Source organism: Dromaius novaehollandiae, chromosome 2 (assembly GCF_036370855.1).
Source record: "Dromaius novaehollandiae isolate bDroNov1 chromosome 2, bDroNov1.hap1, whole genome shotgun sequence".
Lineage (NCBI taxonomy): Eukaryota > Metazoa > Chordata > Aves > Casuariiformes > Dromaiidae > Dromaius > Dromaius novaehollandiae.
Window position 1 is genome coordinate 11,479,287 of NC_088099.1, and position 17,303 is coordinate 11,496,589.

The 17,303-nt window shown below is 34.9% G+C and overlaps 1 protein-coding gene across 2 annotated transcripts in view; it reads right to left on the bottom strand.

Moving 5' to 3' along the window:
* The window catches only part of NCAPG2 (non-SMC condensin II complex subunit G2), a 55,307-nt gene that overhangs the window by 16,486 nt on the left and 21,518 nt on the right, over positions 1–17,303 (bottom strand). For both annotated transcript variants that reach the window (XM_064505752.1, XM_026103076.2), the window contains exons 12-22: positions 14,828–14,953; positions 13,753–13,932; positions 12,566–12,718; positions 8,808–9,030; positions 7,468–7,589; positions 6,816–6,989; positions 4,971–5,041; positions 4,543–4,696; positions 4,199–4,372; positions 3,090–3,206; positions 2,807–2,950 (exon numbers count right to left, since the gene is read on the bottom strand). In XM_064505752.1, coding sequence (XP_064361822.1) covers positions 2,807–2,950; positions 3,090–3,206; positions 4,199–4,372; positions 4,543–4,696; positions 4,971–5,041; positions 6,816–6,989; positions 7,468–7,589; positions 8,808–9,030; positions 12,566–12,718; positions 13,753–13,932; positions 14,828–14,953 — 1,638 coding nt within the window. The remainder of the gene's footprint in view (positions 1–2,806; positions 2,951–3,089; positions 3,207–4,198; positions 4,373–4,542; positions 4,697–4,970; positions 5,042–6,815; positions 6,990–7,467; positions 7,590–8,807; positions 9,031–12,565; positions 12,719–13,752; positions 13,933–14,827; positions 14,954–17,303) is intronic.

Sequence of the window (17,303 nt, forward strand, 5' to 3'; positions counted from 1 at the left end):
TATACTGGAGAAACATCTATACATTTCATAGTTTGTTATTCATTTTCACTTCCATATTCCAGAAGATGTAGCCCGAGTTATACATAAAAAGAATTCCTGCCTCATAGCACTTCAGCTTTTCTGTGATGCATAGTTCCACAGTCCAGCAGAATAAGCATATGTCTATCCTCTCCCAGAAGCTAAAAGTACTACTACTCAGTGGACAAGTAAACTTAAAAGTACAAACAATGGATGCACTACTGTATAGTCTCTTACAGGATACTATTAGTTATAAAAATATATTTCCTGGGTTATTAGATCTGGGACATTCTTAATATATGGATAAGAATACTGAAGAAATGTAATTTTCAACATCACTTATAATACGGAAAAGATTAAATACAGTGTAAGAGAGCAGACTTATACTATTGTTAATTTTGAATATTTCCTTTTGTTCCTTCTATCCATCTTTTATGTATTCTAAAACAAATCTTTTAGAATTCATATTTATATTGAGGTTGCCTTGATAACTGCTGCATCTCCTCAGACCCACTAAGTCTGCAACATTTTGAAAAGTAGGAATTCCAAACAGTTTTCCAAATCCCTCCCATTACCCATTCTTCCAAAAAATGCAGTTTCTCAAAAGCTGTTAAGTCCTCTAGCTTTTTTACTCAGCCTTCAGATCAGAGGCACTGGTACTTAATATTTATCCTGGCAGAACATGACATCTCTACCTACCTTGGAAATTAAAAATAGCATACAAAAAGAGATTATTCCTGCATAGGCGCACTGTCATGCTCTAAACAGACTATAAAGCAAATGTATAGGCAGACTAGAGCAGAGAATTTCTAACCAGCCTGTATTTACATGAGCTCAGCTGTTCAAGGACATAGACTGACTAATGTTAGTCCAGATCTTACCCTTGACTGAAATCTGGGAAAAGACCCATGATCAATGCTAAAACCCACCTTGGGTTAAGTGATGAGTCAGGGGAAAGTAATAGAAGACAATTCGAAACTAGTTTAAAAAAATAAATAAATAAACTACATATTCAATTGATTTCTGTGAAGGGTAAATGAAGTTAAGGGATAAGGAAGAGACAATATCAGTGGTGACACCAGTGTTTGTGTTAGAGGACCTATCAGCCCCACTTAACTTTTTCTCAGTTTGTATATCTAACTACAGGAAGGCACTAGCCTGTGGGATGACCCCTAGAGAGTGGTGGAAAACTCTGACAGCAATACCGAAGCGGGGGCAGTGGGGGAATCTTGAAACCAAGAAAAACTGAGTTACAAGGGTTTGGTAATCCTACATGACACGAGGAGCCTGGCTGGAATGAGGCAGCAGAGATTTGGTTCAAGCAGAACAAGGAGATGACCAAGGGTCACTCTCTGGCCAAAGCAGAGGCCTAAGAGAATGGCCCCCCAATGAATCCATAACATCCATAACAGCAAAGGGCAAATTCAGTAACAGACCAAGGAGAGAAGGAAAGGTGAGATGGGAAAGAATGTGACGTGTCACAGGGAAAGTGATAAAGAAATATAAGTGGAAAAAGGAGAGATGGCCCAATACCCTCTCATATGCTACTGTATGAAAGAAGCCACTGTAACTATTGTGTATTTTATGGACAACATTTTGAGATGGACAAGGTCTGCTCTTTGAATACCAGCTTTGTTACTAAACATACACTCCAAACAATCAAAAAGCACAACCAACACCTCATTCTAAGAAAACACAATATACAGAAAGGTGAGAAAAAAATAGGAGCTGCCTAACAAGCACATGGCCTATTATAGAAGGCTCAAGAGGCCTGGATTTTCTTCTTGACTTCCAGATAAGACATATCAGTCTTTACACTTCAGTTTCCTCCCTGGAAATAACGATGCAAATGGGATTTAAGTTCTACTAATAAAAACATATTCTGTGTTTCATTATTGGCTAGTCAAGTAAGATGTCAGATGTGTTTTTTCAGATGTCAGATATGTTTTTTCTTACCAGTAAAGTTTCATATTCATTTCATATTCCTCTATTGTGCTATTCAGTACAGTGAATGCAGTAGCAGTGATTCTACCTCACTTCCAGGACCTATATTACAGAAGAACGGTGCTGACATACCCACGTCACTATATCCTGGTTTTCAGCAACTGATTTTCTTTGCCTTTTCAGAACTGCGATTCCGTGACAATCTTTACCTCTACGTTAATGCGTTTTTCCCAAAACTGTATAAGCATTACCCTCATTTAATATTAGAGAGGGGAGACTGAGGAAAAGAATTACTTGGTAAAAAGCCTAAAATTTGGGAGGCCCAGGTTACATCGCCTGCTGTGCTAGAAATGTCGAGTGGGGATTCTCACAAGTGAGAGACATAAAACACACTCCTTCCTTACTTCAACAGGCATGTTGAAAAGACATTATACACCGTTAGGTGAAAAAAAATCTAGATAAGAACTAGGCATTGCTGACTCTAAGTACTTGATTTAATTGCTAGAGTAAGTGCCAAACACAATAGTTTGTTGGAAATTTTTCTAAAGCAATATATTCCTGAAGTTTGCTGACACTTAAGCAGAAAGTGTTATTCTTTATGTTTTATAACACATAAGGGATATGACATAACTAAAAGCTATTAAAAAAGCCTAAGACATTTTAAGTAATCATGCAAATAACAAAACCACAGATCTAACCTCAAAACAATCAGGACTGTTTCATTAGCTTGTCTACTTACTGGGCTCCAAATACTCCAGTGCACTATAAGTATACAATTGCTGCATTTACTACACATAACATATGACTGGCATCAGTATAATTTCAGTAATAAGAGACCTTTAACCTGGATAATTGACTCAGAAACATTACGGTGTTCTGAAATGCCATCCTCTTGACCACTTGCTAGTATAAAAGGTATGATTTGACTTTCAATCCAAGCACCCGTCTCCTTCAGAAGTGAAAGGTAATCTTTTCCTTCTTCAGAAAACTGAAAAAAAAATTAGAAAAATTTTATCACGTCTTTCCAATTCTTTTGAAATTGTACTAGCAATACAATTTCAATAATTTCAATTTCAGCTGTAATGTCAGCTGTAACTTCAGCTTGTACTGAAAAGGTATAACTATACCTTGTTCTGAAGATGAATACTCAACCTACAATAGAGGCTGAAGGCTCTCAGGCCAGTTGCTTGATTGCAGCTGCCAGAACTTGTATCAGTTGCTTTCAGAATTGAGCCAAGAACCTCCTGCAATATCACATGTAAAACTTTTCAGAAAGTACTTTCAAACGTTTCTTGTCTTTTCCCATAAGTTTAAAACAAAAGATCAAAAAAATAAACACCCTTCCCCAGAAACAGACATATTTTCAAGTACTTTCATTTTGCAGTGTCAAAACTAACAGAACCACCAAATAGCTGAGGTTGGAAGAGACCTCTGGAGATCACCTGGTCCAAGCCCCCTGCTCAAGCAGGTCAGCTAGAGCAAGTTGTCCAGGACTGTGTCCAGATGGGCTTTCAGTATCTCCAAGGATGGAGACTCCACGTTCTCTTTGGGCAACTTCTTCCAGTGTTCAACAACTCTCAACAGTGAAGGAGTGTTTTCTTATGACATATTAAGGAAGCCTGATTTTCAGACTATTCCTTTCATGCACATGCTGAAAGTCAGATCCCTTAAAAATGCTAAACACTAGATCACAAAGTCTTGAGACACCTGAAAATGATAGGGACATTAAAATCTGCCAGCTGCAAACAATCTGAATTAATATACTTCTAGTTTAGAATATTTATCTTAAATACAGATAAAAAGGAAAACCAAGTCTTGCCTTCAAGAGTCCAGTTTTCTGTATGGAAATTATTACAATTACAATCAAATTAATTTTGTCTCCAGAACCACTATATATTTCTGTAGTTTCCTCTAGTTATGCATGTTCAGAGGACATTTAATGCCTCAGTGTGGAACAGTGCATGAAACAATACCATTTTATTCTGATTTCTTACACATTAAATATAGTCTTTACTTAACTAGTCAAATACCCTAATTTCAAACCAGGGATGGAGTGAATCAGTTAGAACAAGAAGCCTATTGTAAAAATTGTTAGGAATATGGTGGCTGAAGACAGAGCTAAGGAAGGGATAATGAATGTTATTCTTTTATTCTTACACACCTTTAATTTGAGTCAGGCAATACGTGATGTTAAGCACTCTTTTGTAAGCACAATTTATGGTAAGGACAACACTACCTTTGCAGCACTGAGAATTCTCAAAAGCTGGTTCAGTTTCTTTTTAGGAACAGCAAGCAGGCAACCTCGATTAACAGGATGAGTCAATAAATATTCAATGTAATCAAGTGCTAATTCTGGCTTTGATTCATGCGTTACATGGATACGTACTCGTCGTTCTGATGTTTTAATGCTCTAGATGAGAGGAACAGAACCAGTAAAACACTGTTAATATGTTCAACTACAACTAATTCCAAAGGAAAATAATGTAATATTAAAGAAGTTCCTTCTAAAAAGGAAAAAAAAAAATAAAGGTATGAGGCATTTATGTAATCTAACAACAAATTTCATTGACTTATGCACACCTTTCTTGGGGTTAGCACATCAGACAACCAGTCACAAGCTAATTCCATAATGTGTCCCACTTGACCCCAGCGACACATGCAGTCTATCAGGGTGGAATATTTGCTTTCATCAGCTCCACTGTCAAGATTTCTGAGTTTTGAGATCACACTACAGCTTTAAAAAAGAAAAAAAAATTGAGATACATGAGCTTTATATCCGTTAATGCAGAAACAATTCAAACACCAAATAAATTAATAACAAAAAAAAGATTCACAAATGGCTTCAAGCACATTTGCACCTCACAGATCTTATTAGCTTATAAGGTGTATTTAAAGGATTAATTTATCCAAATGGATGTTTTATTTAATGCATCAATATGATGAAAAATTAACAAATAGTCAGCAAAAGATTTCTTCTCATTGATGTTTTGGATTAAAAAAAATAGTACCTGAATGTAGGAATAGCAGCAGGTGGCATAAAGGATGCCAGGATAATCAGCGGAATCATGCAACGATCGTCCTAGGATAAAAAGTTTTGCTTTATGATGTGCATGTACAGATGCATACATACATGCAAAGTTAAAGAGTACTAAAAAAAGCATGATTACATTATCTCAAATTTAAGGATTTTCCCTTTTTCCCCATTAGAAACAGAACTGAAGTACGCATATAACAATACCTGGCTTGCAATCTGAAACTTCTGATTTATATTCTTGAAGGACACATCAATAATCTTACCTTTCAGCTTTCTGACAAACTATCAGAACAACTACCATGAATTACTTATGGCTCCATTACATTAAGAACCATTGCAAAAGAAATAACTGTTCCAACTTACATATATCCTAGTAGTGGCTAAAATTTAATTGCACAACCATGACACCATCTAACTCCTCTCCAAGTAACTGTGTCTTAAATTAATATCCATTCCAATGGAAAATATAAAAAAAGACTCTGAAGAAAAGGAGCTTATATAACAGTGGTAATGTAAAAATGCACCACAAGCTGTTACAACACATCATAATACAAGGTATAGACCATGACACAGTCTCGCTAGGACTATATAGAAACCAATCTATGAGAAAGACTGTTTCCAAGGAGTCTATCTGTATGTACTATATCCATGAACACAATCAAATAAAATTATTACCTATTTGGACATTTGAAGAACTAAGACCTTTTTAAAGATGATTTTTAAAAGAACATACATATATATGTAACTTTTCAGTGAAGGAACCTCCTGGCTATATTTTAGCAACTAACCTCTGATGACAGAGACCCAAGCTGATTTTACTCTGTGTGAGAATATCAAAGAGATTTGTTGCTAAAGCTGAATATCTCGTCTGCTCAACAAACCTATCAGAAGGGAAGTTAGTTCCTCTACCAAAAAAGCTTTGGCATGGCTTTCACAATTTCCAAATGCTCTAGGGTATATCCATGCTGCAGAATATAGCAATGAACTGCTTCTAGTACTAGATTAAACCAAAACTAGCTTGAATGATGTTGTAATCAACAGCCAGCATAATTAAGCAGACTTCAGCATAAAAGCCACAAACAAAAAGACTTCCACTAGAAATCCTTCCAAATGCACTACATGTTGTAGCAGATACTATCAGTCACAGGCAAAATACAGCATCTTGAAGAATAACACTAGAACAGTTAAACAGATCAAGCAGACTAAAATTATGAAAATGACTGATATTAACTAACTGCATATATCAAACACAAACAATAAATAAGTGCATCAAAATATTATTAGATAATAGAATCAAATTAACAGAAATTAATCACAAGTTAAGTAAAAAAGAAGCCTCAGCTTCTTCAGCTGTCTGTTGCAGCAGCTGAAGAGAAACTGGATCATAGTGACAAGAAACTGCATTGATGAAGAGGAGGAGAAAATCATGTGGATTCTCATTTACAAATTCACACTGAGCATTTTATTCTGCAATGGCATATTTTCAGTTACCGATTTCCAAAATGTTCCAAAAACATTCTAAAGGATGGATTCCTTTGAAGACACTACAAGGAGAGCTATTTGTTGCATAAAAAAGTCTGTGTTTACTATTTAAATAATAGTTAATCAGTCAGATTTTGCAATTAGAGAATGGCTTTTACCTGTTTGTGGAATTCCAAGAAACTTGCCATTGTTTATAGTTCATAGTAACAACAAAAAAACCAAGAGAGAACACTTAATCCCATGAAAATAGATAGAAGACATAAACACTTATAAACACATATAAAAAAAAATTAAGCCGTTATAGGAAAATATAAGTTTAAATCTAAGTTTTCTTTACCTTAAATACTTTAAAGTATTCAGGAAGTACAGAAGCAAATTTTCTGATGGCATAATCTTTGGCATCTTCATTGTGATCTAGTGCTTTGTGAATACTTCTCCAAAGAATTACAGTTATCTCCAACAAACTTGCCATTGAAGCCATATCATTTATTGACAACACATTATTCAACGTCTGAAATACAAACACTTAGATGATATTATCCTTTGTATTTTTAAAATATAAATGCAGGTTAATATAAGGTTTAAAAGAATGAAAATCCATGTATTCATTGCAAAATGGTGTTGGGTTTGTTGTAGAACATCAACTCTGATATTTACTCTGAACACATATATAGCTCCTGTGATTTTGCTATATTAATTTTTTGAATATATTTGATTGCAAAGTCAAATAAATTTATAACAAGCATTGGAATTGGAGAAATACTCATTTTAATTATGATTCACATTCCTTCTAGCTTATTCTAGCTACTTCACCAAATTATCGCCATCACAGAGCATGGAAACACCATGATGGTGGTTTTCCCCTTTGAAATCCAGAGATGCACAAGTGCTTTCCTTCTGATTTCTGGCTTATCATTAACTGCCTACCTCTCAAAATGTGTGTCACAGAAGAAAGTTACTAGAACTTATCAAAAAGTAGACTTTCTTACACTTATGTTCTCCTTTTCATTTTCATCATCACCATCATCCTCATCATTATGATGAAAACTCTCTTTCGTTGCTTTCTGGATGCAGGCATTCAAGCAGCGCCGAATAGTTAGCATCAATTTAGCTACATTTAAATACAATAAGAATAAATTAGATATTTACTGTTTATTCAGAATGTTATTAGTAAGTGCTTCTACATGTAATGCTAGAAAATCATTCTGAAAAGCAGGCTACAGAACCAGACATAGCTAGCAAAAAAGATACCAAATTTTCTAGTAAAAAAATATGGAAAAATGTTTTATACACTCAGATATGAAGCAGAAATGGCTAAATTACCATCAGGTTTTATAATTTCATCATTAAGAAAGTCCACACATTAAAAAAAACAACCATTGTAAAATAACAACAAAAACTTACAGGCAAATCAGGATCAGAGGGACTTCCCACATTCATCTGACATAGATATTAATTTAATGAACAATATTCGAAACACATCTCCTCAGATGTAAATCCCAATTAAGATGCAGTAGCCTAACCACTGCACTCCTTAATGAGGAACTCACCCTTAGATAAATGTGAAAGGGTTATGCCATCTCTAGTGAAAGTATGACTAGCTGAAATACATTAGCACACATTATTTCAAAACTACCTAACATAGGTAGCAAGGATTGCAGAAGAGGCAACAGCTTGGCCTTTGTACCCAAGCCACTCCATGCTAATTACTTCGTATTTATGGTATCGGGACTCACTGGAAATAAAAACGTCCAGCTTGCTTCGCTCAATAACAAAAGGTGATTATACTGTCTGCAGTACATACTGTTGTCACTGAAAGTCTCAAAAGCTTTTAATGGGGCTTTTTACATTTTTGAAAATGTAATTGAAAACTTGAAAATACTATTGATCCCAGATAATAAGATTATCAAAGATAAATATTTTCACTTCCTATAGAAGCTTCCACAGAAAGATCTCAAATCTCTTGAGACAGAGTATTTTATTTCACTATTTTTGCAGGATAAATCAATATCGGCTTAGATTGTTTTAAGGTATGTGGGAGGAGAAAGGGGAGAAAGAGAGACCAAATAAGTACATAGGCTAGTGAGTGCAGTACAGAGCATAAAAATAATTTTTGTTTTCTTCATTGTTGAACAAGCCTAGAACGTAAATCACCAGGATTCATTGCTGGTGTCAAGAATTTCAAAAACTATGAACTAATTTTATACTAAAACCAAAAGATCTAGCGACAATGTCCTATTGCAAGCACTGTTAGAGAAAAACTTTAAAAAGCAATCACATGGTGTGAAAATGATATTTTTCCCGAGACTGATAATGTTTTGTACTTTACCTATATTGGTGGGGGCAGTATACTCATAAGCATATTGATAAAACTTCCTAGCTGCTGCTGAATTCATCTGGATTAGAGTAACACAGCGTTCACACCATACATCCTCAGGTTGGTTAATAGGAAAGAAGGAGTTGAATAGGAGATTCACTATGCGCCGTGACACAGGCCGTGAATCAACTTCAAGACGAGTTAGAAGATGCTCCATGGGACAGATTTTCCAGAACTTTTTAAAGTGAGAAGAAAAAAATAAAGGAATTGAGGAAAAAAAAGGGGGGGGGGGGTGTCACATTTATTAACAATGTTTTAACAGTGTTTCCTGCATCAAAATTAATTCTCAACAAATGTATCTACCACAAAAGCATAAGCATTTCTGTAGCCTTGAGCTTGTTTGTATTTTACTATACACATAGATAATAATACTAACAGATCAACTCATGACAGTAGATGCTGGTCTGTTTAACCATATCTGTAGCAGCAAACTGCAGTAACTTTTTGCTATTATAATCACAAATGGTGAAGAGTTAAACCTCGGTACAAGAGGAATTGCAGAGTGCCTGTGAAGTTACAGACTAATGCTGAAATGGATATTAAAAAACTTAATAAAATTATAAAAATGATATGTACTTATATTATTAAGGAAAGATCTTTGAAGAATATTTTTCTAAATAAATAGCAATACAAGAACAATATAACAGAAATCATGATAAGACTTCAAAGTCACACACGTCCAGAACAACTGTTATCAAATGATACATCTATCAGTTAGTACACAGGCCCAGTCTAGAATATGAGTACAAGGTTCAGTGTCACAGTGATACTTCTGCCATTCCACCAAAGTTTAACCAATAGAGGAACACCTGGCTTTAGAAACTTCTGAAGTAGAAACTTAAAAAAAAAAAAAAAAAGAAAAAGAAAGAAAAAAAGAAGCTTTCTTTCAGAGTACCACCACATATCTTTAACTCTGGACCCTTCCTCTGGGTTACTGTTGTACTAAATGTTTTATTTTAAGAAAAGAATAATTTATTTTTATAATTGTTTTTTTCTGCTTCTCCCCAAATTGTCTTAAAAACACCATCTTCATAAAAAGGTATGAATACTATAAATCTATCTAAATAGGATTCCTAAGAGAAGGAACAAATCTTTACCAGATCTATGAGAAACCTGACAGTAAAAATGCAGGCAAAAACTAGAAAGAGACCTGTCATTTCACAGGTGTCCTGTAGAAGCAAACACCAAATAAACCCCAAGACAGCTAGTGGAGAGATTTTCATTATGGTGTAAGAAATATTCTAGGAAGGAGGCACAGCAGTTGGTCCATTCTAGCAAGTAAATTTACGTCCTTTTTCCATTCTTCCAAACTGGTGCCTAACAAGCTCTCTGTAAAGATGAAGAGGCATCTGAAATGAATGCTATGAGGTGAAACAAACTTATGTTAGGCTAATAGGACTTCCTTGAATCTTGACAGAAATATCTGGAAGTAAGAGGAACATCACAGGGTTCTTCCAGAAGAAACTGAGGAGGTCCCAAAATGGGTACGGCTTCAGCTATACTAGGTCAAGGAGGATCATTAGGGAGGTGCATTGCCTTATGCCACTAAGAACCTTAGAAGAAAGAAAATAGAAAGGAATAATTCAAGGTTCCCCAACCATGGCAGCAGGACTGTTTCTCACAGGGGCCATGGGGAAAAAAAGAACTGCCTGGAAAACATCCAACATTTTGTATTAGGTTGTGGAAGATTAACTAGAGAACTTCACCCTGGATCTCCGGCTGAGTTCTTCATGGTGAAGTGGTCAACAGCATTTGTTCAATTATTCACCAAACTCAGAAGGTAGATCGTTACACATGGATTTGATTCTAGACGGATCAGCTTCCCAGAATTAACTGCTTTCCCACAGATCAGAGCAGACCTTATATCCCCTTGTCTGTTAGTAAAAAACAGCGGTGGTTTTATCAGATGACAGAATATTTCCAGAGACTGTTTTCTGAATGTGGAAAATAAGTTTCTTACACAAACTTCTGAGCATCTGTATGCTGATAAAGCTTCTTGGCATTAGACTAAAGATCCTGTGTTATGAGGCTGTTGCAGTTCTTAGTCTAAACAGTGAAGCAACCTGTACTATCATTTGAGACAGAGCCAAGAGATTAAATGACATTCTCCTGTAACCTCCTGTCAACATTGAGGAAATGATGATATCAAAATGAGAACAGTCAGATCACGCAGGGGATAGGAAACATCAAAAAGCATACAGTCTACATCTAATGCTCATAAAGTATTCTTATTCAGACTATAAATTGAACATAACTAGAAATGGCATGTCTTCATCATGTAAGCAGGTCACACTGCAGTGATCTGCTCAGCCCTTCAGTCAGAAGAGATAATATTGTCTTAAAGACAGTGAGTTAGGCATGTTCCAATGAATACTGAAACTGATGTCAGGGCAAGAGCAGATTTGTCTTAACTTACCCTGAAACCAAAGGACTGGAGTATTTGCTGTGTTGTTCTAACCATTGAAAACTTGAGCCTCCAATGACCATATCAACCAATGAATCAACTGTCTAATCAAAGGTACAGGGGTACATCTTTAATCTCAGGACAGCTGCAAACATTACTAGGACATTACTGGAGACTTTTAGTGCTGACAATATGAAAGATAATACCTTGTTCTTGTAGGGTTTGTCTCCATTTCACACTTTTTATAGACACACCTATCAATGTATTCAGGTACGTATTATGGGAGTATGAAACCTGCTGCTGCATTATTGAAACTTAATAAACTTAATAACTTAACTTAATAAACTTAATTAATAACCCAGAGTAGGAAAAGAAGCCAAAGGCACCTAGGCCTATCACCACCATGCCTATGGCTGGATAGTATCACCCTAAAGGAGACACAATACAGAAAGGTTTTTTTTTTTAAATGTAGAAAAATTTACTATAAAAAGAAACCAAAAACTCAAACTACATACATTATTTTTACTGTTTGTCTTTTGTGGGTAAGTCTCTAAAGATATTAAGCTTTTTACCAGGTGAGAAAGAGAATGCTGACTTGAGCCTACCAGATGAAAGGAAGGGTGGCTGTACTGCTTGCTCTGCCCTTGCATAGCCACAAGAGGTCAAGGAAGACGGGAACATGCTGAGATGAAAAGTTCTCAGGTTGAGTGCTTGTGATACCAGCACCCACTGGGTAAAAGCACCTAAGCACACAGAAACACTAGACCTACTCCAAATCATAACAATCCCAAACCAGGAAAAAAACGTGGGGGAAAGGAGAAGAAGAGTGTATTTGTCTCAACTAGAAAGCAAATTTTCCACTCTATAACAATCTCTGCCTTAATAATATCCAGACATTTCCTATGGGTAACTCCTTTGAGAAACAGCTGTGGAAAGGCTGAGAGCTTACCATGACACCAAGACTAGTCACAGCTTTTAAAGATTCTCTCTGGACACCATAATGTCAGTAGAATTTACGAAATCACTAGAAAGAAGTGCTTCCATGCTTCTACCTACCTTTGGATCCCCACTCCAAAAAGCTTTAAAATGAACAGAAATGATGAAGAGTATTTCACAAGTCTTAAAAATAAACCACCATTTGTATGCTTAAATGTATAAAGAAGGGAAAATTTGAAATTAAAATTATTACTACATTAAACATGTATTTTTTCCTTTTAGGATGACTGCAGTAGTCAAAGATATTTTTAAAATAAATACCTTGATTTTAATCTCCTGCTTGTTACCTATCAAGTGTCATTTATCCTACCTTAGCAGCCTTGGTAGCCTTAATTTTCAACAGCATATCAACAAAAGCCACTCGCACTTTCTCAGAATTGTCATGGAGACTGTGTTTAGCTGCTGGCAGGAGTTGTTCCAGTAATGGGTGACTTAACTTGTTGTCCAAAATTATTGGTAGACACTGCAAGAAAAAGAAATGCTAAATAAAAACATCAAAAGAGTAATTTACAAAAAGGTGTAGCTAAAATTGTTGAACTGCACCATGACACTTCTAGGGTTAAATTAAGTAGGGGCAGACACTGCTTGCATATTTTTACTGTAAGTATTCTTCAGTGAAAGTGGTAAGGTGACTCAAAATTCCCAGTGAAACTGTGTCCCTTTGAGACAAAGCAGCTTCAGTGCTACACTGAGGCAGTGGTCTTGCCTCCTATCTGAGGGCACAGTGTAAAGTAGGTTTTGTGGCAGCAATACTAGCTCCCTAAACCCTGTTTATTTCAAATGAAAAATTAGTCTTTTTTTGCCAAGTTACTTTTAACCCAGCTCTATGTGCTTATCCAGTATAGACCCCCAAACAGCTGTAGTGGAGCAAGTGAGGAATAACATGAGGCAGCACCAACTTAAGGCTGAACTGACACATACACAGAAGTTACATAGGAAGACACAGCTTGGGGAGTTCACTTTTCTATCCAAGACACTGTTTATTACCAAATGCTATAAAGTCGTAGATGAAATAATCCTAACATGAACAAAGCCCTGGAGAATGCATTTTCCGGAGACACAGTATGCAAGTGTGTTCATTCAAACCTTGGAAACATACAGTGGGGTACAAAAGCATGATGTAAACATATGTAAACATAGGCATACGTTAAAACTAGTGATATGGAAACACACTGGGACCCATCTGCACACATTTTCAAATCTAAGCGTAACTTCTAATACCCAAGATGATTAAATTACCAGCAATTTAAACTTATCAGCAAAAAAGTATGGGAACAGAAATGCAAAGTGGCTGGGAATCACAAAACAGAACAGCTGCCATTGTAAAGGGCATTTGTTCATATATAGGTATAGTATATAGATAGGAACTTTACTGTATAAGTAATTCTGAAGATTAAGTCATTTCCTTGACTTAAGGCAGTCTATACTAGAAACCTGTACTTCAAGTAAAGTGCAAAAAGTGACAACCATGATTTTAAATTTAGAAAATACATTTACTTTAAAAACAGAGCAGCGAACATCAGCAGATGTTATATCATATGCCAGCTCTCCAATTAGTTTTTTTAAAAGATCAGCAAGAATTGTTGAGGGAATCATCTCCCAGTATTTGGATGTTATCTGACTAACTCCAAGTATCCCTGTAGAGCGGACAACTGGATGAGGATCTTCTAAGAGATTCTAAAACAAACAGAAGAACAATGTGAATACAAGCATTATTGTGACTCCACCACTACTTAACAATAAACTACCATGAACAAATAGCATTCCATTACCTTTTAAGCGTTATGCAAATTGTCCTATTATGAAAGAAGTGTAATACTAATATTTCCCCAAGGTATTTTATTACGGAGCAAACTATAAAATTTAAAACAAAATATTGTCCAAGATTTTTGGTATTTTTGAAATTTGGACTTTTAAAACAGTTTCTTTTCTTTTTTCAAAAATTATCATCTTACACTAAGTCTTGTATCCATGAGTATATAAAGAGTATTTAGACTTCTATTTACATGCGAGTTGAACTGGTCACTGTTTATATTCAATAATATAAAAAAATTGAAATTCATTTATCTGACATTTATAAAGACCATACTGAGGTTTTCCTAAAAATTTTCTTAAGAAAATATTATGCCCATTCTCACCCATCTAGATAAGATTTAGATTCTTATTTCCATTGTATTTCAGTTCAGAAATATGTAGTAATAGAGCACTAAACTTGCACCGAATGCTTATAGATTAAATGTAAAACTGTTCACCAAACCTAACTAAATAAGAGTCAAGATCCATAACTTATGACATCTAGCCTTTCAGAAGAGTCCTTCATTGACAACTTAATAAACAGTCTCAAATATTTCCTTTTCACAGGTGAAAATGGTGCAATGTCATCTGGTGTCAATGTTTCCAGTACTAAATAAATCTAAAATATTTGTCTCTCTTTGTATTTTCTGTATCCCATGTCTGTATTTCCCTATGTATACTACCCTTAAACTCCACAACTTCTTTAACTGCAGCAACAGCTTATTTTTGACTTAGCTTTGCTAAAAGTTTCATTTTTAACACGCGCATTAAAACTTACAAAAAGTTCTTCAAACTGTTTCTGAATTTCATTGTCCATCTCTTCAGTGTTAAGATGGGGATCACGAACAGGAAAAGCGTCAACAAACAAAAATGCTGCATTTGATCGAACTTCTGAGTTTCTGGCCTGTCATAATGGAGGGAAAAATACTGTTTTCAATAAGTACAAACTTTTATTATCAAAAGGCATATCTGGCAAATAACGCTCTCCAAACACTTTTGGCAAGGTAGCAATTCTAAATTAAAGCACCTTAAATTTCTGCCCATTCAGTAAAAGTAGGTTATTAGTAAAATTAGCTCTCAAAGCACATTGATTTCAAAGATCCTGAAGAGTCACAATCAGAGGACTATTGCTTTCTATAACTCTGAATAGTTGATCATACATACTTTGGCATTAAAGCTCCCCTTCAAAGTACAGGAATTTTGAATTCAAGCAAAGCTTTCACTGATAAGTTTATATATAGACAAGCAATTTATTTGAAAAGCTCAAGCCTATTTCTTAAAGAAAACAGTATTTAGAGACTAAGTATCAGCAAGCCTGGAAAATAACTTATCCAACATAAACATATTTAGTTCTGCATCTAGGCACATGAGTAATAGGACTGTCTTCTGAGCTCTAGGCAGCTCATCAAATATCTAAAGTAAGTCTCATAATCCCCAGACATTTGATCATTTGTAACAGTTTTCAATGTATTACACTATCCATTTTCCTGGCTGTGGAGCCCCAAATGCAAGAAAAATAATAATAATTTAAAAAGGTGTATTTAGACACTCAATCAGTGAAAAGTAATTGGCCCTGTAAACACAATAAGGGACAGAAAACACACAGTAGGCAAAGAAATGATAGGAAAAAAAAAAAAAAGAAACCTAAGCTATCTCAGGAAGACACCTGAAATCTAAGCATACAGCTACCCTACGTTTATGGAAGACTGTCAGCAGGGCAAAGATAAGAGCCTGTGCCCACCTCTTCTAGAAGGAAGAAGGAAGAAAAAATTCTATTCAGATTTTGGATCCAAGTAAAAATATATATATACATATTTACACACAAACACATATACATATATATGTATGTGCGTGTAGTCTAAATAAAAGCAAGCAAATGCAGGTTTCATCTTAGTGACAAGGTAAGAGACAGTTCAGAGAACCTCCCAATTATTCTAATCATTGCATTTTCTTCTTCCCATGTCGTAGGAGTTGTTCAGATTGAAATCAGGGAAAAGAAAAATCACACTGATAACCAGGAATATTTAGAATTAAAGAAACAAATAGCACATAAAAAGGCACAACAACTGAGCAACAATTACTTCAGTTACAATTTGTTGTTTATGTTCCTTCTGGCCTGGATTCTCATATGGGGATAAACATCTCTGGATGAATGAAAAATATATCACAATTTTTCTACCCAACAAATTTAATAGCAATTCTAAATTTAATATTACACAGGCAAATAAAGTCCATCTATAAATTCATTAGTTAAGGATCTGTGAATTTTACCTGCTCTATCATGTATAATGTAAACAGTTAAAAATGAGAAGGTTACAAATCTTAATTAAATCTATAAAAATTAAGAAAATCTTTTAACTTGGAGCTTGTCTATATTGAGAAATTAATGCAGAACAAGCTAATATGTGAATCCAGAATAAAATAGTTCTTCTGCGCTAGTATTTCCTGTGAAAATTAATTCTTTTAAAGTATGTTTTTGTGCAATAAACTAGACCTTATCTACCAGGGCCATTCCAGAAAGTTAATTTTCATAAACTTTGTAAGTGCATTACGCCGAATTCCCTTAAGCTCATTTTTATTCTGAATCGTGTACTCACATTTTAAATTCCTATTTTTAATTAATTGGAATTTATCCCAAATGTCTTTGCATATTCAGGCTTTTATTACAGAATAAGTGTCCTCACAGAGTTAGAGCCAAATTCCCTTAGGACTTTAGATTCACATTCTATTTTACTCCACACTAACTTGTGCACAGAAGAGGAGACTTCAGCTATTTAAATGGCTAATGATTCTTTAGCTTTATGCTTGTACTATCCTGTAGAATTTTCAGAACTTTTTTATACCAATATTTTAATTCTTTTGTTCAGTTCATTTTCAGAGCTTTCTTTTAAGTTCCATCAGGCCTTACAATCCTGAAATTCACTTCAAATTCACTAAAATACTATTTTTCTTCAGAGAAAGTTATTTTAAAAATCTTTAGTGACATCTTTTTCAGCAGCTTTAATTCTTGAAAGAGCAGTTCTTAATTTTCTCAGCTTGATGAGAAATAGCTTAATCACTACTTATCTAACAATAAATAACCATATTTTATATTTATATAACTTCTTTATTAATAACCAATCACTGCATCAACTGTCTCTGCTGTGCTTATACGTGATACATACTTTCCATAATAAAGATATGAGTAAAGCTAAAGAAATTACATAAGGGCTTATATTGTAAAGGCTTATAAAGTTATATAAAAGCTTATAAAA